Here is a 23,549-nt window from a genome sequence, read left to right on the forward strand (position 1 = left end):
TGTTTCTACTCATTAATATGTTTGTATAAGGTTTTTTATGACAATAATTATTTAAAATTTATTTAAGCAACATACTATACTGTAGGTACCATCAATAATTATTATTTTTATTTGTTTTGACTTGTATCGTATTATACCGATTAAGTAGAATTACAGTTTAAATCAATTCTCACAGAAAAAAAATAAAATTTAAATAAAATGAAGGCAATCTTAAATTGTAATTTGTTTTAATTTACAACAAATTTTAGTACAATTTTGGTCCAGTTCTCTGGCGTGCTCCTAAAAAGTACCATGATGTATCATTTACAAATAATTCTTGCCATAGAAGGCGCCTACGAAGGCGGCCAAGATGGTGAGAAAAAAGGCGACCACGTAGAAGAGAGTGCTGCGTCCTTGGCGCGAACGTTGCATCATCTTCTGGCCAGAATCGGGACCAATCGTCTGGTCCCGCAAAGTGTCGACCTCTTCCTTGAGAGCCAGACGCTCATCCTCCAGCTTGCTGACCTGCTTAAGCAACTTGGCCACCGGCTCGCTGATCTCCTGGGCATCGAAGTGGTCCTCGCCGTCCTTATTGTCCACAGGGGATCTAGCCGAACCTCCGGCCTGGCGGAACTGTTCGTCCTTCGAAAAGACTAGTTCACATCTGATCTTGGTGTCCCAGATGTTCTCCGGCTTCTGTTCCTTCTGTTGCTTCCAGAACTCCTGCATGTCGGTCATCTCGCCAGTTACCTCGACCGCCTGGAGAAGGAACTTGTGGCGCTTCTGCACCGGCTCCTGGAGAATGGGCTGCATGTAGATGTCCACGTTGACCTTCTCCCCGGGCTCCAGAACACCAATGTTGGGGCGCACGAAAAAGAGCTTCGGCGTGGTGGTCTTCATCTTGAAGGCCATTTTCTGGGTCTTGCTGGGATTCCCGATGACTAGCTTTTTGTTGACGGACCGGTTGAAAGGCCCCTCAAAGAGGATACCGTCACAGGGCTCCAGAGACAGTTTGGTTTCCTTTATATCAGACATCTTGGAATATTTATTCTTTTTTTTAAATTCGAAAGCGTTGTGAATGTTTGCCCGAAACGAGGAAAAAGACTCCCAACTGAACAGTCCCACAAGTCACACGTTTGAAGAAAAAAGGATCGACTACTTCGACCATTACTTTTTCAGGGCTGGGTTAAGACTTGCTTTCAGCTTTCTGCAGCGGGGACACACTGTTTTTTCTTAAGAGAGCATTGCCAGCACTGCTTTTGCCAAGTCCAATCCGCGGGAATTTTAAATTATTATATTATATTTAATTTTCTACATTGGTATTCATTATTCTTATCTTCTCTTACCGAAATTATACACAAAACTTGAGGTTGATTTGCAATATAGAGGAATGGACTCTCAATATCTAGCATTAAAAGGGATATTTTAATTTAGTAGATTTGCAAGGTTTCCCCACTGACCAACATGTTTAATTTATTTTTATTTCGTTCGTTTTTATTGTGTTTCGTTTCGTATACTTTTATTTACAAAAATTCGATGCGTTTTATGGGGTTGAGTGTGGGTAAAGTGGCTTGGATGGTTCCACTACCAAAATATCATGCGCCCGGCGTTGGGGGAGGTGGCCTTGGACAGAATGATGCCCGACAGTTCCTCGTCCTCCAGTTCGTTGCTGTTTCGATGGGGAGGTGGGATGGTAAAAATTCAAATTAAATAAATGCGTGACAGGACTCTCTTGATTTATGCAATTATATACACGTTTATTGGTATCGCTATTCATATTGTTTAATTGTTTTTTTCTTTGTTGGTGGTTTTGCAATAAATAACAATGAATGTTGGTTGTCGAGACAGCGGATGCTGAGTGGGCATCGATATTGATCACGGTGCGATGATGGGTTTTTTCGAATTCGATTCGAATTGGAGGGTGGATGCTTTTGTGGGCGGGTGCAGTACAACAGGCACAACGATAACAACAGTTACAACGGATTGCGGTAGCCAATTTCGCTTTTAAGGTCTACAAATTAAGTCCAGGCGGATAAATAAAAATAGAAAAAAGAGAGGGAAGAAAATAAAGTGATTATATATATACTGAATAAAACATATCAGATTCCATTAGCGGCACAAACACAAATTCAAATACGGAACGAAATAAAAACATAGCACAAACGTACAAAATCAGGATGTAGACATGCGGGTGATGATGTTGTATGGACTGGTAAAGCAGGGGGTTGGTGGGGGCTATATAGGGCCAATAATACACATTTTATTTTAATTAAGTCACGTTTTATTTATGTTGTTCTTTTTCGATTTTTGTTTTCTTTTCAACTTTAGGCACTATTTAAATATTAAATATATATTGCAAAAATCAATAAAAATATGCCTTAAAAACTCCTGCGCTAAAAATAAGGTTTTGTACAGCATGTTTTGTTGTAAAAATTTTGCATAAGTAAATTTCGATTATACGTAGTTTAAATATCACTTAAATATTTTCGTTTTAAGCCACAGTGGGTTAATTTCAAATTCTGCAATTTCTAATTTACGTTTTGCGGACGGTTACACGAACAAATTGCATACGCGAGAAATGTACAACTTTTTAAATATATTAATTATAAATAGCATATTAAATATAGGGTGTTTTTGTTTTTGTTTTCCAATGTATTCTTGTTTCTTGTAATGTTTAAAATTAGTTTTTTGTTTTCTGTTCTATAATAAGGCTTATGCAGTCGTTAATTGTGTGTGTTTTTTCCATAAATTAGTGTTTGCAGTTTAAATTCGCTTACTCATTTTTCAATAAAAAAAATTAAATATCAAAATCAACAACTAATCACAAGGCAAATAGAGTTTGTATAGAGAGAAAGTGGAGGGAGGGGCGTTTCAAAAGATTGTTTTTTAAATTTGGTCAACGCAGGCGTGTTTAGTGGATGCTTAGCGTAACGAGTTGAGTCAACGAGTGGACGAGAAAAAATAGCGAGCGAGTACCAACACCAGAGCAAGAGAAGTAGAGAGGCAGCGAGTGGGGGTATAAAGAGGTAGAGGGGTTGTGAGGGGTTCCCAAAAGGTCTGGGGATGGAAAACTGAGTGATTGGATGAGGATGAGATTATTTTCTGATGGCACAAATGCAGCGAGTGGCGAGTATCGGGTTAACAGGCACTTAGTAGGCGATTGGCGAGTAACTAAGTCCACCTTTTCACGATCTGATTTCATTCAGGATAAAGATACATTAAATAAAAAATAAAATTCCTTCTCAAAGTATTATTAAAAGAGAATAAAAATCATAAAGAAGAACAACTATGAAATCAGTTCGTGAAAAGATGGCTGAAATTGGCATGGAGCAGATAGCGAGTGACGAGCGACGAGTGGGGACATTGAGACCTTGTCCTCCTCGTCCCTTCGCCTTCTCGTTATGGCTTACTTTTTCATCAGCGAGCGGACCTTCTTCATCGTTCGATTGAAGATCGTCTTGTTGTTTCCCCCGGCACTGTAGTTGGAGCCCAGCGACGAGTTGGAGGTCTTGTTGCTGGTCAAACTAGCTCCGCGGTGGACCGAGGCCGATGCCCTCTGTTGATTGCCATGTCGCAGACACCCATCCGGCTGATCCTCACGCTCGCTTTCTGTCGCACTCACACCATCGGGACTCTGGCGTTCCCTAACCCTTTGTGGTTGTGGCGGCCTCTCGGGTGTGGGCGATTTCGAGGAGGAGCTGGTGTCCCTTCGCTGGGGCTGCGGGGTCATCGGAATGGCTAGATTCTGCATGCTCTGCGTTCCATCCGCCAGATCGCTACTCGGTGGCAGCAGTTCGGCAAGCGTCTGTTTGCTTAGGATGTGGTCCAGACTTCGGGATTTCCGGTGCTGCTGCACATTTCCCGGTGGCGACAGGGTGTGCTTATCCCGCCGGATCACCGAGTCACCCAAGGGAGCTTCCGACTCCTCTTCTTCGGGTTGCAGAGTGCTGGTGGAGCTGGCATTCGTTAGGGCTGTACTCCCAGCTGTCACCTTGGCCGCCGCCGCTGCTATCCGTTCGTCTGGCGTTGAGCCCGCCTGGTCGAGAAACCCATCCACGCTGTGCGATCGATAGCCACTGCCCATGCCGGAACCAGATCCATGACCCAGTCCCGCCGCCGAACTTCGACGCGGGGGAAGATACGCCAACGGCGTCATATTCTGCATGGACGCGGAACCCGCCCCCGATTTGTGGAGCAGGGCCGCCTGCTGCGTGCGATAGGGTGTCAGAATCTGGGAGCGTTTCGAGGGCGCCCGAGAGTAGCCACTCAGCTGCGAGGTGCTGCCCCTTTGCCGGGCTGGTGAGGGGGATTGGCGGTACCTATTTGCCTGGTGATTAGCTGGCGTTTCAAGCGATTTCGAGTGTGTGGCAATCAGAATTAAATCAATTATTAATTGGTAAAGAGTATAGAGTAATGGGTAGTGGGGTAGTAATGGGTGTATCGGTATTTCGGTGGGTGAGTGATTGAAACAGTGTATGGTATGGGGCATATAGATAGAGAGTAAGAGGGCGGGGGTAAGTTGTACTAGAGAGTGTGACCTTGAGGATCTCTGCTTAAGCCTATAAACATATTCGAGTTGGCTAGCTCTGTAAATCTTTAGCCTAACCTGGCTGCACTCTACGCCGGAGCCGCTGGGGGACTCTGGCCAGAGCTTGAGCCGGGAATTGAGTTGGAGTTGGGAGTAGTAGAAGTAGTAGTTGTAGTACTCGTTGGCCCACCTTGTCCGCTGCCATTGGCCGCCGCCATCAGGCCATCCACCACACTGCCTGCGCCACCACCTCCTCCTCCAGTTCCTGCTCCCGATCCACCGCCTGCTCCTCCGCTCTGGTAGTCGGAGTCGTTGCTGTGCATTCTTTGGTATGAGACCGAACCGGGGGTGCCGGGCACCATCGCCGCAATGCGATCGATATTCTTTTCGCCGCGCAAAAATCTGCCGCATCAGAAGAATGGGAATCGTTTAAGTGTTAGGTTTTTTTTTTGTTTTGGTTTTTCTGGGTTATTCGGGCTTATGGTAATCGGTAAATGGAGTTATCCATGGTCCTCTTCCCAAGCTAATCCAGATCTAAATGCGTCGCTTAATGTACCTTTCGAGCTTATCGATGCATGCATCCTGGTAGTCGTGGATCCAACTAACTCCGTTGAAGTGCGCCACACTGCGCATGTCCTCCGGCAGTCGCTCCACCTCGGGCCAATCGAAGTGCTGATCCATGATGGGTATGATGTTGCAGTTGGAGTTCAGGGCAGCCACGATTTCCTGAGGAGTAGCCCATTATGAGTACCTCTTGATGGAAGAGGGTAATCCGCATGAAAGGTACTCACTCGATGCACCCAATCCTTGCAGTCCTCGTCGTTGATGCAGCGATGCAGGGCATCGGGCGTTAATACTAAGACAAAGTTCTTTGCCTGCCGAATACTGTTCAATAGGCCGTTATCGAATTTGCCCGCCTCCAGACGCTCCACGTCGATGAACACGGAGAAGCCACGCAGCTGCAGGTGAACCTATAAGGGATGATATTCTTTAAGTAAAGCACATTCAATAATAACCATTAAGGTTACGCACCTTGAGCAGACTGGCCAACTGGGAGCCATTGGAACGTCGGTAGCTAACAAAGACATCCAATGTCTTGGCCATATTCTCCTCGGACGAGCTGGGCAGCGAGTTCTCCAGGTTCTTCACAGCATTGAGAATCCTCAGTCGATGGATTGAATTGTGAATGCCGCACTCCGTCATCAGCATATCCTCATTAACATGCGGCAAGGCACACTTATCGATCCCGGCATTCAGCATGGCGTACGTGTAGGTGCAGTAATCAGAGCCGATCTCCGAGAGAAACTGGTGCATCTTGGCCGTGTCCTTCGATGAGTAGTCGGCCATCCGCTTGAGATTTTGCAACTCGCGTTCGAAGCGCTTCAACAGGATTCCATTACATATGCCAATGTCGGCCCGCAGGTTATCGTGGTTGAGCTTGAGGAGCAGATCACCGTCCACCTGGGACTCGTTGAACTTGTCGATGTAGTCATTGAAACCGATCTGCTTCACCCACTCCTGGACATCCTCCACGGACCACAAGGGAACCTGTTGGGACAGCTTGTGAGGCACTGTCTCTCCAATTAATCGCAAGGCCTGGGCGGCAAACTTGGAGGCAATGGCATTGGGGCAACTGGCCACCGTCTTAAGGGCTTCGATGGCATTGATCTCCCGGAAGATGTCGGTATTGCCCTGTTCCCTCTTGATCCCCGCCTCCATGCAGAAATGGAAGGCAGCCAGATTGCGGGCCTCTTCGCGATTGGAGCTCAGAACCGGAACCAATCTCTTCAGCCAATGTTTGCTCTGCCCGTGGGCATGGGCCAGATTGGATCTTGCAAAGGCCGAAGGATCATGCGAGGTGACAAAGGGTTCCACGAGGTCCAAACAACCGGACTTCAGCACCTCCGCTTCAATCTCCTTGTTGGCCACCAGCACAGCGATGGCCAAGCAGGCGTAGTACTTGATGTTATCGTCGTTGTGGAAGGCCAATGGGAACAGCCACATGGGCACCTTGCGCAGGATCATCTCCTCCTGGTTCTCGGCTCCACCGTAGAGCGACAGATTGGCCAGGGCACTGGCGCAGTGACGCAGGGTCTCCAAGTCGCTGGTGCGGCACTCGAAAAGTACGGCATCCAGACCGCCAAGCCTTATCACATCCGAGCAAGTGCCCTCGGAGTGCTTGAACAGATGCTCCAAGATGCCAGTGCCCACACGGGAGTGCTCCATGTTCGAGTTCTTGGTGCAGACACAGGCAACATTAACGACCTTGTCCAGGCCATTGTCCACCACATGCTTGCGGTTCTCGGTGGTCAGACACTGCTCGAGCAGTTGGGCGGAGGAGAACTGAAGATCGGGCTTGACGCAGTTCTTCATGAGCAGATCAAGGCCGCCACTCTGGCGCAGAGAGTTGCACAGCGAGTAGCCCAGCTCGTGGCCATGTGTGGGCACTGCCCAGGCCCGCCGGATAACCTCGTTGATCTTTTCCAGGTACTGCGACTTCTTGGCACCCACCTCATGGGTGGCTATGGCACTGCCACCTCGCTCGTCCTCCTGCAAGGAGCTCACAATCGAGGTGAGCATGTTGGAATACTTGTTGATGGTCTGCTCGATCTCCTGCTGTCCACTGCCCGCTGTCAGGGACTTGAGGTCGTCCAACTTGAGATCGGTGAGCTTCAGCATCTGGCCGTTCATCGCGGACATCTGGGAGGAGCTGGTGATCATGCTGCTGCCGGTGCTGGAGACGCCCTTGTGCGACATGGTGTAGTTGGCCTGCGAGGCGGAGGACACGTGCTTCTCCTGGCTGATGATACCGTTGGAGGTCATCGTCTGTGACTGTTGCGACTGGGAGATCGCCTTCTTGTCCGCGGAGAAGTTCTCGCTCTGCACCGTAATACTGGATGCGGCCACATTGTTGCTCGCCTGCTGGGTGATGTCGCCGGTGCGCAGGGAGAGCGCTTCCTGGATATTCACATGGAATGTATAACAGTTAGTGAAGATTCAAGTTGTAGGATGTTCGCAAATAAAGATAGGTAATATATTCGTAAAAGTAATCATGTAACACAATGCAAAATGTACAAAAATATCAGATTTGAAACTGTTATACAAACATTTGTACACTCAATTCATGCACTATTTGTGGAAGTTTCGTAAGATGTGTATAACAATTAAATAAATAGAGCAACATAATTGATCACAAAGTGTGTTAAGAGTGTGTATACATCACTTATTTTCCCTTGGAATGAAAATACTCGCGTAAAACAGTTTCGGGACTGTTATACAAACTGTTATACATGGCGAAAAACCTAGTCTTATCATCGATTAACCTCCCTGGGTCACTAAGTCTAGACTAAAGCTCAACAAACACGCCCCCTGCTGTGTTATACCTTGCTCTGCTCCACCTCAATGGGGATTTCACGAACATTTTTCATTTGATTGCAGTTGTGGTTATTATTGTGATTGGGTGTTGTAATTGCCGAGTGGTTGGTGTTGCTGATGGGCGTTGTAGGTGGTGGCAGTTGTTGCTGTTGTGGCGGTTGTTGGAGTGGTGGTGGCGACAGTGGACAGTTGCTAATTGGCTGTGGGGGCGGGTTAGAACTTTTACGTACTCTGGTGTGCGAACTAGAACTGGAAGAGGATTGCGACGACGACGACGAGGAAGAGGAGGACGAGGATGAAGAACAAGTGGAGGCAGCTGCTCCAGACATTCTGGCAGCGGACGCAGTGGACATGGTAGTGGCTGTCGTCGAAGCCGCCACCACTTGGATGGGCTGTGGCGGCGGGGAGAGCGGCGAGGTGATTCCAAATCGACTGGGTGGCGTGGCCACCGGCGGCGGTGAGAGCGGCATCTCCACAATGGGACTGGGCGATCGCGTGGGCGTGAAGTCCGACTGACCGGTCGAGCGGAAGATGCCCTTGCGGACGGGCCAGGGTGCCTGATTGGACATTGTTTCTCCCCCGAAAGAGGTGGCAGCTATAGGTATTTCAATGCCAAAGTCGATTCGGTAGTTGCTGATTATTTCGTTCCGTATATACTCTGCAGTATCTATAGATGAGTGCTGCTGCTGCTGTTTCGTTCGCGTATTTTTTCTCGTCCTATATACTTTGTATTTTATTTATTTTCATTCACATAAAAATAGCGCACAAATTGGCTACGTCGACGTCGCCGACACTTTCTCAGTGTGTGTTGTTTTGCTTTTTTTCTTTGCTTTTTGTTTCAGTGTATTGGGGTGTTGTTTCTGTATCTGTGTGTGACACTGACCGACAAATAGAACTTGTAATATTTTACATTTAAATGGCAATTAACAAGGCACTTGACACGGCTTCACTGTACAAAAACTGATGATTCTGTGCACAGTGCAGGGCATGAGATGACCGAATCGGGCACTTCTTGAGCCGCATTTGCTTATGGAATTGGGGAAAACTCAACGAAGGCATTGGTAAAAGCTCACATAGCGTCGAAAGCGGTAGGCCATCTGTCGTCAGGTTTTCGATTTTCCGTATTCGACAGATATTCCGGCGAGTTTTCAGGCTGATTTCATCAAGGGTATGTCTGATTTCCACAGTTTCTTAAAGGCTGTACTAAATATAAACTCGTTTTTTCACACACTCTTTATTCCTTAGTTAAATTTCACGACCGAGTGTTTTGAGTTTGTGAAATTCTTAATATTTGAAGGTCGGTTTTTGTATTTTTCGTATATATCGTTACACCTGCGACAACACTCTCATTCGTAAACAAAATCGCTGTATGCTTATTTTCCGTTTTAATTAGGAAGTCTTTGTCGCCCGCGCTTTATTTGTACTTAGTACGATCTAGCCACAGTCACACATCGGCTTCAGTTCCTTATGTATGCAAATGATTATACGGTTCGGGTCTATTGTATAACTCAACTACATATAGTTCGATTTGCTGAAACGCTCACGACGCTCGTCTGTCTGCTACTGAAGTCCGCGTATCGCTCTGAAGCGTTTTATTCAAAATAATTTCGAAAATAAAACAAAGAGAGCAGGGCAATTTTCGCCATAGAACATACGAAATTTCGGAGCGTTAACTCGTGGGAAATAAATCAAAATTGGGGAGAGGACGGGGTATGGTTTTCCTAATTCTCGTTTACTTCTCGGAAATAATTTGGAATGGTGCGTGCCTTCCCATGAGTTTGAGCCAATTGACGCAAATGTCCTAAGACTATTCGGATTGTTCGCTGATCCATAAAACTTTAATCAAAGTATTTTCATGGGTTTTTTTATTAATGTTTGAGCGCAGGCACTTGTTGAGTGCACATGGAGCGTGCCTAATATTTTGGCGGAGGGCCAAGCAAAAGCATCCATTCAAATTGATGCCCTCGTGTGAGATTTTTATATCTCTTGGTGGATTGGGTGGTTATATATATACTATATAAGGGGCTCAGTTCTTGATGGACAGTGTGATGATGGAGGGTTTTGTGACGGATTTTATGAGTGGACTGTATAATATTTTCAAAACTGTTATACGTTACATTATATGTGTGTGTTTTTCGGTACTGAATACGAAACTGTTTTCCCTATTTCAATATTTCTCTTACTAATGGTTTCAGTGTACGTGCATCATTGCATGCAATGCTTTTTTGATGACCCTGGGTTGAATGCACCGAAATGCCATTGTCCATCCCTGACATTTAGAATACAGGCCCCTTCCAGGAATTTCATCATCCCATCACTAAACAATTAGGTCTAATATACGTATGCAAACCAGCAATGATGTAATTTAGCTGCCCGACCAGCTGATTAGATAAAATCCACTGTTGGAACTTTGTTTTTCCCCTATTTCAGCGATTCTCGGTAACCCAGGGTAACAGGTGTAATGGCGAAAACTACAAACAATATAACACATTTTTTTCCGGGACTGCTCTACCTGAACTCTTCGAAGCATTCCGGTGGGCTTGTCCTTCTTGGATTTGCAGTAGCTACGGATGAATTTGGGGCTCCCGAGGAGCAGGCACTTGTTAAGAAGCATTTCACATTACTTTCGCCTCGAGTGTTGCCCGTTTTTCGGCGCCAGACAATCGATTTTCTTTTGTCTTATGAGTAACCGGCTGGTAGTTGTCGACTTCACGACTTTCACTTTTCGACAGATTTCTCTGTGGACTGGGATATTAACGCCTTGGCGCTGGTGTCCCTTATGCGACCTTAACATGCACGCGATGAACTCCCAACTGAATGGCACTCCTTTGGTCTAACAGTTAGCGAAAGCTCGCGAAAGTGGTTAACACCCTTCGGTGGAAATAGCTCCCCTTTCTGGCAAGCCAAAAAGCTCCTGGCCAAAGCTCCAGTTCTTGGGGGCAAATTTCACGGGCGAGTTCAATAGCTCTCCTTGAACAAGGATACCTTATAGGGTAAAAAACTTAGATTTGTTTAAGGAGCTAATCGGCTTTTAAATCGTATATATACATAATTATCAAGTGTTCGTGGGTATCAAATAAATTACCATGGTTTTTAAATCACAATTCAATGGTATTTAGGTACCTAAAAGTATGCAATATATAATAAACTCTTTTCACTGCATACTTTTAGACACCTCCAAGAGTTTACGACACAAATATTAGTTTCTACAGTATAATTTCATTTCGAAAGTAAACACATTTTGCATTGTGTTAAAAAAATAAAAATATATTCATTTCTCTTTAAAACTCACCTTGATAACGGCCGCATTCTCCTCCGTCTTGACACCATCCATCTCCAATCGATTCCTCATCGCCGAGGCGCCCTTGCTTTCCTGATAGTCTATATCTCCGGCCTGCAGCCGCTTCATCTCCGCCGAGTTGCTGGTGGCCTGCTCGGAGGTGAAGCCATCGGTGACCACCTTGGTCTTGGACTCGGTCTTCATGCTCTTCTCCTGGAACTTGATCGTGTCGATGGTCTTGCTCGACCCGCTCAGCCCACTGGCACTCAGCTGGGCGGCGGTGGGATGGCTGAGGTTGAGGCCGCTGCCAAGGTGGTTATGCGGGCAGTCGTCGTCATCCGGATGGGTCACGATCACATTGCTGTCATCGTCGTCCACTAGGTTCTCGAGCGAGGCACGGATTCTGTGGAAAAGAAAATATTTTAGAAATGGTTGGGAAACATTTGGTAAAATTTTTAAATATTTTTCTTTAATACCTAGAGAGTAGTTCAATATGGTTAGAAATGGATCAACTGGTTTAAATATTTTTCGGTCTGTAGCTCAACCAATAAAATCAGTGAGGAATATAATAAAATTGTATTCTTTTTAGTTATTTGACGAAACCTGAAAAATTCCCACTTGATGAGTGCCTATCTCCAGTGATTGACTATCTTACAGATAGTCACAACGATGATTTTTCGACTAGTCACTATTGAAAGGTGGAAAATTCCGATCCCCCGAGCCCATCGAACGGTCACTCACTTCTTTTGCAGCTCGGTGATCTTGTCCTGGCTGCTGAGACCCCTGAGATCGTCGATCGATGGATGGGCCGACGTGAGTTTGGGCGTTAGCCGGGTCGTCGTCAGCTGGGACATTGTGCTAGGCGCTGTGAGCGCCGAGGTTGAGGTGGTGCTGATGGATCCAGGTCCACCGTTGATCCGCTCCTTGGCCAGATCGTTGATTTCGGACATGGACTTCTGGATGTTTGTGAGATCTCGCTTGATTTCCGCCGCCTTCATCTCGGATGAGGTGGACAGAGCCTGGGTGGTGGAGGAGCTGGAGGATGAGGAGGTTATGTGGTGGTGCAGGCGCTGCGACTTCTTCTCCACCCGCGTCGTTGTGCTGCTGCTGCTGCTGTTGACAACCTGATAAATAAACAACAGACGTGCACGATTATAGAAAATTAAGTTATTTTCTGGCACAGACTCATAGGCGGAAAAATGCGAGGAATTTGTGCCGGCGCTCAGAGACATTGGCTCTGTGCAAATGCTATATAGATATTCGTATATATAATTGTATGAATATGCTTTACTGTCTGGCGCTATCTCTACTCGCATTTTATGGTCCCGGGCGCTTTACTCGGTCTTTATAAATCAAATGAGCCATTTGTTTTGGGATCGACATTTGTTTCGGCCGCTATATAATATTTGCCTTTCATGGAGCTTACCCCCAGAAAGTAGATGGATGGGTCGCTCTATCTAAATTCCCCAATTTTGATAACTAACCAAATGCTTTATGGCACGGGAAAATATTCTATTCGATTTCGGATTTGCCTTGAAAGGGGTTTAGCCAGCATTACTTCATTGATAATTTTTACCAACGCTTAGATCAAGACATTGACCCTAGGTCAGTAAACTTGACGATGCCCTCACCAGGCTTTAATTAGCCAGACATCATTTCTTTTAAATATGTGCTATTAATTAAAAATATCTATAGATTTTATTTAAAACTCAAACGCGACAGTCATAACTTTCTGGGAAAAACCCAAGGAAGAGGATTTTCTATTTATGGTTTTGTTTGCCGAAAAGCCGCAGCACCAAGTGTCTTGACAAATGCGCGCCTATTACGAATCACATCTAATTTTGGCCAGGTTTCTGGCGTCTGCCATCAAGTAGAGGAGAAAAGGCAAAGAAGAAGCCCCCAGAGTCAAACAAGTTGAACAGTTGAGTGGGCTGCGATCGGTTTTATAAGGCGTTCTTTGGGTTGGCCAATAAAACATGGGCACACACATAAATCGAGAGCGATTTGAATGGACGTTGCGCATACGACATGGTGGCCGCGGCGAATAGCAAACATTTCGCCCTCCTTCCGGCTGACATAAACTTATCGGACCGCTAAGGCAACACCTTCAAGTACCACCGATCAGTAAATATATTTTCCCTTACAAGTGCGGAGGGTGAAGAGTTCGGCTTGGACATGAATTCAAAAGATTAGATATCGCTTGTGTTTCTTTTTCCCTTGCTTCTGCGATTTCTGCGTCACTTACGAATTTATCACAATGATGTTTTGTTCGAGAAGCGTTTTCACTCACCTTCTCAGACGGCTTGTTTGTGATCAAAGTTTGCGACTTCTTCGAAAACTGAGTTGCTTTCAATTGAATTTCATATTACGTATACGCCACCGTTTTGATAAAGCACTTAACTCGGGCACATATACGTACATATATAGTTATAAACGTTTGCGAGCGTTTATAAAGCTGAATAATCGGGGGCTTATCGGAGACAGACACACAGGGCCGTGGAAAATATACACGTATGTATTTTCACACAGATTTTACTTTCTGGCCTCCCACAATTTTCTGTTTGCAGGACTTTTACTTTTTCCACTGGGCGACTTTCTCACTTTTCGTTGGTGCTCTCCTAACTACTTTCGTTGTTCGTTGTGCGGTTGGTTTATATTTATTTGTGCAATACTGATAACAAAGAGGGTTCGTTTAATTGTTCGTTAATGGGCAAAAGAAACCCACGATTCTTTGCTCATTGGTTTCGTTTCGGCACTCGTTTAGGAGAAAATTATTATAAAGGTGATTTGTATTATTTCTTCTTTTTTCGACGGCGCACACGCTAGCAGAAAAGAACTACAGCAAAATTATTTCCGCCTCGTTTGAGTGATTTTGCATAGTATTTCTTGAATTTCTTAGCGCGCCGCTGGTTCGTTCGTTTCGTTAACTAAAATAAAAATGAGCGCCGAGCACGAAATTTCTAGCTCGACAGGCAGCGTGGGAGCTTGGCGCTCGGGAGCTTTTTCAGCGCTGTCGCTTCGCTGCCGGCGTTACTTAAAAGTGCGATCGACAAGATGCACTGGGAAAAATAACTAAACAAGCTCGATTGGCAAAATAGGATTTAAACTCGAACGCTTCGAAAAAGGATTACGTCTCCATCAAACTTTCTTTTTCAATATGAGAATCCTTCTTTGCAATTTAACTTTTCATCGTCAATATGGGATTTGAACTCGTCCTCTTCATAATTGAAAAAGAGTGGCATTTATGCTATCTATCTTAAATATCTATGAAAATCATATCGTAGCCGAAATTTTGTGATCATCGGGACAAGGCTATAAAGTGTGTTCAGTTTGGTCAAATATACATAAAAAGAGAAGTTGTTCCCAAATTAAAAAAAAAATTATACAATTTTTTTTATTATAAAGTTTTTTTTTATAAGTTTAAAGTGGACTTTAAAATGTTAAGTCTAATATAGATTTCATATTTTGTTCAATAAACTAAGAAAAGGAAAAAACCTCAAATTAATTAGACACTGTTGGGACTTGAACTCGGTACTCTACTACCCACTTTAGAAATCAATAGATTTTCTGTGGTCTAATTTGAGGTACTTTTCGATTATAAAAATTTCTTCGTTCGGTTTTAAAATAATTTTTTTTAAATCCCGAATTCCAAATTTCTTCCGGTGTAAGCAGACAGATAGTGGGGGAAAAAAAGAGACGAGCGGCTAAATGGCAACACATGGTGATAGCTTTTAGCGTATGTGTTTGCTGGCTGAGGAATTCTAGGAAATCAAATTGTAAATACAAGTCCGGGCGGCTCTCCCTCGGCGTTTTTATGTGCGGCTCATGTGTGTTTGTTTTCGCCGTGTTTCCCTTCGCTTAATCTTTAATTTATGCCGTGAATAATTTGCATTTCCATAATTCAGCCGCCAAGTCGGGTTCGGCTCACGGTTCTGTCCAAGCTTTTCAAGCCAAAGCTTCTCTAATTAACGAGTTCTCGGCTTGCGGTCGACTTGTAGTTCGTTTTTTGCTGATTTTCTGATTCAGGCTGCTCGAAGATTGTATCTCGATCTGCTCACTTCAATTTGCGATGTTTACTTTTCTGATTACCACGGGACTTTTTAGCGGGAGAGCGAGCCAACGAGCTTTGTTTTGTTTTCATTTAGTATTTGAATAATTGGGTGTTAATCTATGCATAATTATTTAGCAAATTTGCTTAGCCTTTATATTATTTTAATTATTATTGCGGCCGTTAGGCCTGTCTAATAGAAACAAATGCGTTTCAAATGGGTTTAAACATCATTAGGAGACTGGTTCTGTGCCTTTTCTCTGGGTTTTCTTTTTTGTTTCGCAAGAAATTATTAGCTTTAATTACAGCATTTGAAATACCTAGCGTTTTATTATAGATCTATATCGTCTTGCTATCATATCGGTTACCGCGTCATAATCTATTCGTTCCGTTTACCTCAACAATTTCCGCGAATGGCAAATCATATCACAGAATTGGCTTGCTAACCAGCTAAAATAAAGCTTTTTTCATGGGAAATCTCAAATTGTCATGGCTCGCGAAAGAATCAATTCGCCGAAGCAAAGGGTATTTTTGTCGTATTCTATTGAATCTGAATGAATTCGGCACGGTGCCATCTGGTTCTGTGTGCTTAAGAGCACTTGATGGGAGGAAACACAGAGCAATCACATCGCAGTGATGATGCTTGTTGAACTTGGACCGCAAACCACCATCTCCCAGTCACAACCAGGATGTACTCAGATAACGCGTGTATCGCACAATCAAAGTAAATCGGGGAACTCAGAACGATTCACGAGCGGCGAACTGAAATCCGGGGAAGTGGGCATTGCGGGGGCGTAGGGAACCGGACGGAATCGGAGGCACTCTGCTCTGCTGACGTAGAATTCGACGGCGACGAAGTGTGCCGGCTGCCGGCAAGTGACTCAGCCTCCATTTGCGGCGAGTCAATAAGAGACAGCAAGAAGCAGACTGTGGAGAATGCGCCTTTACTTATCAGATACCCTGTATACGAGGATGGATTATAAATAAAATGGCCCTATCTTAAGGAACACTCTAACAGGAGTAGGTTGAATTTTATTAGTTAACACTTGAAGGAAAAATGTTTATAAATCTAAACAATGCGTTGATTTCTTTTTTATAACTTCTACTTTCATTATATACCATCCTAACTTAGACTCGTATATAGTATAGCATACTTCTGGGAGTTACTCCACAGAAAACATCAGAATAAGAAAATAGAATAGTCCCTTACAATGTTTTTTATTTTGCATTAAATTTGCATGTGAAATTATAGATACATATGTTGATTTAATACAGGGTATTTCTTTATCAAAATCCCCTTTGTAACTCATCTATCTCAATGTGCTTGTGTAAGGGAGATGTTCAAACATTTGCGTCAGCCATTGCAGCGCTCAACTAGCCGGCCAAATGTGTCATCAACTTTTTTACAGAACCAATTACTTTTCTGTCCACCTTGTTTATAAGCCGTCAAGTTCTAATTTGGTAAATTAAATAAAGTGAGAATAAAGCTCGATCAGGTCAGGGCCTATTTTTGACTAATGAATGGTTAACAGTAGCAGACATCTATCGTAATTGATTTCGCATGGGTCAACACTATTTTTGTGTCTGCTCTAATAACAAATAGATCAGATAGGAAGGGTTGTAAGATATTGACGGACAGTCCGTATCAAAATGGAATTCAAATGGCTCAGTCTCTATTTTTAGCGGATGGACTGTCAACGTTTGATAAACTAAATAATTGGCAACATCCTTATCAAAGCGAAGGCAGGAAAAATGCAAAGATAAAAACGTGTGCTGGCTATGCAAATTCTAGTGAAAACCCAATTCGTATCTTATCTATTTGAATCATAAAAAAAGCATAAACAACTCGTTAACAGGTCATTAAAAACGGTTGAACAATTGTGCGGCACGTTTCGCCCAGCCTGTCTTCTCTCCTTTTCTAAATTGTTCAATAATTATTCGAGTGTTTGTTCGTGTAGCTACAACTCAATCAAGCCGGGTAAATAATAAGTACGTGATTAATAAAGCCGATTTTGCTGGTACAGCAGCCGCGTAGTCGCCAACGGGGCTGTGAAATACCGAAAGGGTGGGTAATCTTATCGGAAGGGGTTCCACTGGAAGGGCATCGCGCTCATCGGTGAAATGTGCCTGCGTGCGGAATCGGTTATCAAGTGCTAACCTCTAGACTTATCGGTGGAGCAGAACCCCCGAAAGGTACCAACGATTAGGGGGTTCCTTAAGTAATGCGTTAAAAATAGCGGCATTATGCCAGCTCTGCTTGATTCCTAGTCGTTCTGCTCAGATATCTTAACTGATGACCACAGCTGCGTCAGATTCTATTTAGTCTAACCGAGCACTTGAGTGTATGGAATTCTGGGAATTTTAAAACCTATAGAACATCGTTATATATTAAGAAAAACCCTAAGAGTAGCTAATAATTATAAATATTATTGCGGAATGTCACATTTCTATCGCATTCCTCAGTTAGGAATCCTAAGCCATAAGATTACTTACCTGTTGTGATGTGGATGTGGACTGGTGTGAGGTTTCCTTAAGACTACTGCATGAACTGGAACTGGTGTTGATTTGCCTGCCGTTCGTGGAGCTGGCCACCACACCACCCACGCCCCCTGGAGATCCATTCAAGGTCGTGGGGGTCACTGTGGTCACTGTGCCACTGCTGCCCAGTGGTTGGGGTGAGCTGTTCTTCTTGTGGAAATTCTCGATCAGGGAGGAGGCTGGACTCAAAACCCCACTGGGCGAGCTATCCGAGAAGTCTGTCATCTGCAGGGTAAACAAAAAAATGGATGAATTATGAGTGAGGCATGTGAGCAGTCGGTTTGCAATGCAAGCTTATCAGTCGAAGTAGTGGGGGAATGCTCTCCTTATATGACAGTGACTAAGTCTTAGCGAGGTAGATACACAAGCTCAGAAATCTCACAGCTTTCAGTGAAACCTCTTGACCTGTGGATTCCCCATGAAGTAATAAAATAATATAACACTCGTTCATATGCTGGACGCGTGCCATTCAATAAGATTTATATGTCGTTTTTATTCATTGGCTATATAAATGGGAATTCTTCAAATTGCAGAGGCTATTATGTCAAGTGATCACCTTATCTTTGAACTCATAATGGGCGTTACTCTAGGAAACAAGCTAGTTAACAAGTGATAAATATATTTATAAATTAAAGCCTAACCTTGGATGAATTTATTCGCCAATCTAAAACAATATTTCCTGATATTACCCCGAATATTTCTGTTTACAACCAACATTCATGGTTTTCCATTTTTTCGGTTAGTTAATGCAGCAGCTTTAGATAAAAGAACCGTCTGGCCATAAAACCCCAACAGGGCCCTGAAATTTACACACCGAGATAAGTGGACTTTCAGCGGATTTTAGGGAGCGCAACAACAAACGGAACCAACCGACTCGGCTCAGCATAAGTTCTGGTTCGAATCGCTGAATTCAGGTTGATTTATATTCTTTACTTTGCATTTGCGTGTTAGCAATTAAAAATTTGCATAAATACAATAGAGTGATTTATCTGAATTTGCGTGAAACGTAATTAATTTCTTTGCAATGCGATTTGTGAAATTTGATTAGCGCGTGGGCCGCGTATACTACTATTTAAATCATACAAGATGGGTGTGGATTGTGGCGTGGGCAGCACGAGACCTTGTTTAGCAAATACAGCAGCAGAAAAAATTATAGGGGAGCCATAAAAAGGTCATCCCAAATGACATTATTCATATTAGATGAGTCATATGATATTCCTTCTCACTAAAATGTTCTGAACTGCTAATAAAATAAAGTAATGGTTGTCTTTATGATCAATCTATCCATATAAGGTTTAAATATGGTTACAAGAAGTGGTTTCGATGGTCCGAAGACCTATTCCATTAGCCTGTTTTGTAGTTCTGATCAATAATTTCGCAATTTATTCAAAAGAGTAGATTGAAAGTGAGGAAAACAAAAAACCGTTGCTTGGAAACCGCAAGAGAGAAAGCTTTCCCCGAGCTTTTTCTCGTTATTTCTCAGCGGTAACTTCCGTATCTAACGCTCTATTCCGCTCTCGAACTCGACTCCGAGCCGTTTACAACACTGCTTACTGCGCAGGGCTGGCATAATAAATCAGCTGTCAGCTGGAGTAATTGGTTATTTTTTTGTTGTGCGCTGGAAAGAAAGAAAAAATCGCACAGCCAGTGTTTTGCTGGTCATTTTAGAGTCGAAACTCCAGCAAATAGGCGAGTATTGTGCACCGGCATCCCCATTCAAGATGGTTCAGTTGGGCAGAGCGATTTTCCACCTGCTTTTGGTGGCCTCTTCGATGGCGTCAGCATATGCCGACGTCACAACGCAAAACGCTCTGCTGGGCGGAAATAAAAAACACAAAGACTCCCCGGACTCTTCGGTTGGCGGCGCTGCATCGCCGAACTTGGTGTGCCACAAGATGTTGAGGCACGTTTTCGAGAACGCCACGCCGCGGGACGAGCAGCAGGCGGGGGTTTTCGAGGAGTACAAGCCACCACCGGACTCGGTGGAGCCCCTGGAGGAGGAGGCCTATCTCTGGAACTGTCTGCAGGCGTGCTGCGAGAAACCCCGGAATGCCACCAGCGCCTGCAACGTGGTGCTCGTCTTCAAGGGCAAGTGCTACCACATCCGTTGCCAGAGCAACGAGGCCTGTCTGCCCAAGCTAAGGGTTCGCATGCCCAACGAGAAGGTTCAGATGGTGCTGGTGAATCCCCTGGGCGACGCCTCCTGGCCGCAGCTGCTCAAGGCGGAGGCCGCCAAGCAGAATGCCGAGATCCTGCCCTACGACGAGGCGGCCCTCAACTTCTGGAAGCAGCCCAGGAGACTGGGCTACCTGGCGCGCAATCAGGTGAGATATTTGGGAGTACCATGATATAGATCATTTAATAATCCAAAAACCTCTCTTCTCAGGAGACCCCCGTCTATGAGGACGAAGACTTCCCATTGGCAGACAAGCGGATGAATCAGATGATCTTCCAGCCGGACGAAACCGATGTGCTGGCCAACGAAGAGCTGGGCTACTACGACACGAATGCCAAGTTCACCGCCTGCGATGTGGAGACACCTTGTCCACCGCCCCAACAATGTGTGCCTCTCCAGGCGAACGCAGTGAGAGGCGTCTGCAGCTGCCCGGAGGGTTTCGTGTGGAACAAGCAAAGGAAATGCGTGATGGCAGCCGTGCCATATAGCTCCTACCTGACCAGCAATGAGGCAGGGCAGCAGGAGGCGGCAGCTAGCGAGAACTCGCCAGAGGTATCTGCTCCCCCTTTACCGAAAGCCGAACAGAACAAGGATATTGTGGTCTCCGTGATGTCCAAGGAAGTTAGGCTGCCAGAGCAGGAAGTAACCCTCGCCGCATTTACGGTTCCCGACGAGCAGACCAGCGACACCAAGTACAAATACCTGTGGACTCTCATTTCCCAGCCCAAGGGCCCCATGAACGGCACCATATCGGACCAGAGCAAGTCCAAGGTGAAGCTATCCAATCTCTCCGAGGGACTCTACACCTTCAAGGTCACTGTGACCGGGGACAATGGAACCTTTGGCGAGGCTACGGCGAATGTAACAGTGCTTCCCGAGAACCGCATCAATCAGCCGCCCCAGGTGATCATCTCGCCCAGGGAGCAGATCATCCGACAGCCCACCACCAATGCCATACTCGATGGCAGCACCAGCACGGATGACGACAAGATCACCAACTGGCACTGGGAGGTGATCTCGGGACCGATTGGCTATCAGCCAGTTTTGCCGGAGGTTAACACCCTTCAGCTGGACCTCACCTCGCCGGGAAACTACACCTTCAAGTTGACCGTAACCGACTCGAACAACGTGACCAACTCCACCACTGCCACCATTGCGGTTCTCAAGGAAACCGACTATGCTCCGGTGGCCAATGCCGGCGATGCCGTGATCCTATATTTGCCCAACAATAATGTCACCCTGAACGGAACAGCTAGTTCGGATGACCACGAGATCGTGGCCTGGGAGTGGACCAAGGACGCCAGCGATGAGGCCAAGGCTGTGGACATGCAGAACACGAGAACTCCCTACGTGCAGCTGTCCAATCTGGAGGAGGGCATGTACACCTTTGTGCTCAAGGTAACCGATGGCAGTGGGCAATCCAGCACGGCCAAGGTCCATGTCTTTGTGAAGCCCCCGACGAATTCCCCGCCAGTGGCTGAGGCGGGAACCAATACGGTAAGGCATGGTTAAGGAATTATGATTCACCTTGTTTACAAATCTCCATTTCACAGACCACTAGCTTGCCCATTAATTGGGTGCTTCTGAATGGTTCTGAGTCCAAAGATGATATTGGCATCAAGAGTTATCTTTGGAGGCAACTGAGTGGACCCAACAATGCTGTCATACTGAAGTCCAACTCATCGGTAAGCGGCTATCAGTTTTTAATCCTGAATCATAGCTAACCACTTGCCATTCCACAGAAGGCCAATGCTACATCCCTAACCCTCGGTCTCTACGAGTTCGAGTTGACTGTGTCGGATGAGAACAATAACACGGCTACGGACACCACCTGGGTGAAGATTGTCCAGGGTAATTAACTAAACCTTCTTCCTTAGTTCTTAATCCTAACTATATGATCTTCCGAAAACAGAACGCAATGCTGCCCCCATAGCCAACGCTGGCGGAGATCACACCATCACCCTGCCAGCCACAGCCATCTATTTCAATGGCTCCAAGTCCTGGGATGACCTGGCCGTGGTCAAGTACGTTTGGACGCGCGATGAGCACAGCCTGGCAGCTGGGGTGATTGTGGCCGACACGGACAAAGAACCCGTGATGATTGTGAGTAGGCGATGATCCCCTAGACCAACAAGGACTTATATTATTTATACCCCTTTCAGCTGACCAATCTGGTGCAAGGACGCTATGTTTTCACGCTGACTGTGAGCGATGACCAGGGGTTGACCAGTTCGGACACGGTCAGCGTGAATGTCCGTCGCGATCCCAAGCTGTTGAACCTGGTGCAAATGACCCTGCCCATGGGCATCTCTGTGCTCGCCCAGTCCGAACTGGATTCTGTGGTGCAGAAGCTGCAGCTCCTGCTGGGAGACGAGAACAAGATTCAGGTCCGGGAGCTCAAGTACGACCTGCACACGGATGCTACTGTGCTGGTCTTCTATGTGAACGATGGCCAGGGCAAGGCACTGGCTGGCTTGCAGGTGGAGCGGCAGCTGAGGACCCAGCTCCAGAAGGATGCATCTATCCTGGGCGCCTTTGCTGTCGACATTCGCACCAGCGTTTGTCAAAATGATTGCTCCGGCCATGGCACCTGCAATCCCATCAGCAGAGCCTGCATTTGCGAGGCTTTCTGGATGCCATCGGCGGGCTACTTCTTCAACAATCAGGAGGCCAATTGCGGTGGGTACCAGAAGTTTGTAGCTAGATCACTGATAGTAACTTATAATAATATTTCACAGATTGGTCTATTTTATATGTGTTTGTTGGCGTGATTGTGGGCTGTCTATTGCTATCTGGAGTATTTTGGGGCATAGCCTGTGCCTGCAGGCAATCGAAGAAGCCGCGACTTCGCCAGAAAGTGCAGAAATATTCTTTGATTGGCAACAAGGACGAAGAAGCAGCCAATTGTGAGTGATAATGGAGACCTAATCTGGCAGTAAATTATTTACTTGTAATCATATTTGCAAACAGATTCCCGGAACACTTCGCTGACCGAATCGGAGACGGACTCGGATGTCCTCTTCGAGACCCGCACCAAGTCCAATGGCCTGGGCAAGCACAAGTCGCACAGTCATGGCCATGGAAGTAGTGGCGGCAGCTTGTCTTCCGGTCGAGAGGGTCACAAGTACGGAGCACAAAAGTTGGGCCGCAAAATCAAGGCCTAAGAGTTAGCCCTCGGTTTAAGGAGACCTATGTGTGTGTGTTAGTCGATCTACTATACCGTGTGTGTGATATCTATTTGTATTTCTATAATGTACTCGGGTCTTTTGTACTTTCCGCCAACTCCGTCTGAGCTGAAGTTGTCTCTGAGTTCCTTTACGTGCAATTATGCTTAAGTTAAGATTATGGTTTGTATTATTTTAAGCTGCTGCTGTGCAACAAATATTATTTATAACTTTTACTTTTACTGCGATACTTTTTGTGTGTGTATATATATAGGCATAGCTGTTCACAATCAATGTAACAAACGACATGTAACTGCTTAAAAGTGCATTATTATCCACATTAAACCAAAACAATAGATGAAATATGGTTTCTTATTTTAGATGGGAAGGTGATGGAGACAACAGCCAGTGCTTAATGAAGGCAGATGTCATGTACTTTCTTTGATCAATCATTCATCGCT

The 23,549-nt window shown here is 45.3% G+C and overlaps 4 protein-coding genes across 9 annotated transcripts in view; 1 reads left to right on the plus strand and 3 right to left on the minus strand.

Moving 5' to 3' along the window:
* Positions 1 to 210: 210 nt before the first annotated feature.
* Positions 211 to 1,111, minus strand: LOC108034640 (vesicle-associated membrane protein-associated protein B). The gene has a single exon (XM_017109578.3). The coding sequence runs from the start codon at positions 1,012 to 1,014 to the stop codon at positions 304 to 306; it is 711 nt and encodes a 236-aa protein (XP_016965067.1). The 5' UTR covers positions 1,015 to 1,111; the 3' UTR covers positions 211 to 303.
* Positions 1,112 to 1,446: 335 nt separating this feature from the next.
* LOC108034806 (NAD(+) hydrolase sarm1) overlaps positions 1,447 to 23,549 on the minus strand; it is a 37,898-nt gene continuing 15,795 nt past the window's right edge. For 3 of the 5 annotated variants that reach the window (XM_017109832.3, XM_017109834.2, XM_017109836.3), the window contains 9 exons: positions 17,704 to 17,973; positions 11,904 to 12,286; positions 11,175 to 11,565; positions 5,540 to 7,465; positions 5,299 to 5,478; positions 5,064 to 5,233; positions 4,698 to 4,909; positions 3,390 to 4,317; positions 1,447 to 1,648 (listed from right to left, as the gene is read on the minus strand). In XM_017109832.3, the coding sequence (XP_016965321.2) occupies positions 1,564 to 1,648; positions 3,390 to 4,317; positions 4,698 to 4,909; positions 5,064 to 5,233; positions 5,299 to 5,478; positions 5,540 to 7,465; positions 11,175 to 11,565; positions 11,904 to 12,286; positions 17,704 to 17,973 (4,545 nt within the window). In that variant the 3' untranslated portion in view covers positions 1,447 to 1,563. Of the gene's footprint in view, positions 1,649 to 1,711; positions 1,991 to 3,389; positions 4,318 to 4,697; positions 4,910 to 5,063; positions 5,234 to 5,298; positions 5,479 to 5,539; positions 7,466 to 11,174; positions 11,566 to 11,903; positions 12,287 to 13,452; positions 14,112 to 17,703; positions 17,974 to 23,549 lie in introns of those variants that run through there. The other 2 variants (XM_017109838.3, XM_017109833.3) reach the window with 2 other exon arrangements.
* On the minus strand, positions 7,479 to 9,974 carry LOC127010811 (uncharacterized). 2 transcript variants are annotated; one of them, XM_050885881.1, is made up of 2 exons: positions 9,538 to 9,974; positions 7,479 to 8,760 (listed from the first exon to the last, which is right to left on the minus strand). In XM_050885881.1, exon 2 carries the CDS (start codon positions 8,449 to 8,451, stop codon positions 7,885 to 7,887), a length of 567 nt encoding a protein of 188 aa, XP_050741838.1. In that variant the 5' UTR covers positions 8,452 to 8,760; positions 9,538 to 9,974; the 3' UTR covers positions 7,479 to 7,884. The 2 variants fall into 2 exon arrangements, with proteins under 2 accessions (XP_050741838.1, XP_050741837.1); XM_050885880.1 differs by lacking the exon at positions 9,538 to 9,974 and adding an exon at positions 8,956 to 9,514.
* Positions 19,305 to 23,451, plus strand: LOC108034809 (dyslexia-associated protein KIAA0319-like protein). The gene is made up of 8 exons (XM_017109843.3): positions 19,305 to 20,072; positions 20,135 to 21,421; positions 21,478 to 21,609; positions 21,667 to 21,775; positions 21,837 to 22,027; positions 22,087 to 22,603; positions 22,663 to 22,830; positions 22,895 to 23,451. The coding sequence occupies exons 1-8, from the start codon at positions 19,470 to 19,472 to the stop codon at positions 23,086 to 23,088; spliced, it is 3,201 nt and encodes a 1,066-aa protein (XP_016965332.1). The 5' UTR covers positions 19,305 to 19,469; the 3' UTR covers positions 23,089 to 23,451.

The sequence above is a fragment of the Drosophila biarmipes genome, chromosome 3L (genome assembly GCF_025231255.1).
Source record: "Drosophila biarmipes strain raj3 chromosome 3L, RU_DBia_V1.1, whole genome shotgun sequence".
Lineage (NCBI taxonomy): Eukaryota > Metazoa > Arthropoda > Insecta > Diptera > Drosophilidae > Drosophila > Drosophila biarmipes.

Coding starts and splice junctions, on each gene's coding strand:
- LOC108034809 (XM_017109843.3), top strand. CDS start 19,470: ATGGTTCAGTTGGGCAGAGCGATTTTCCACCTGCTTTTGGTGGCCTCT. Junction 20,073..20,134: donor GCTACCTGGCGCGCAATCAG/GTGAGATATTTG, acceptor CTCTCTTCTCAG/GAGACCCCCGTCTATGAGGA. Junction 21,776..21,836: donor CTGGGTGAAGATTGTCCAGG/GTAATTAACTAA, acceptor TTCCGAAAACAG/AACGCAATGCTGCCCCCATA.
- LOC108034640 (XM_017109578.3), bottom strand. CDS start 1,014: ATGTCTGATATAAAGGAAACCAAACTGTCTCTGGAGCCCTGTGACGGT.
- LOC127010811 (XM_050885881.1), bottom strand. CDS start 8,451: ATGTCCAATCAGGCACCCTGGCCCGTCCGCAAGGGCATCTTCCGCTCG.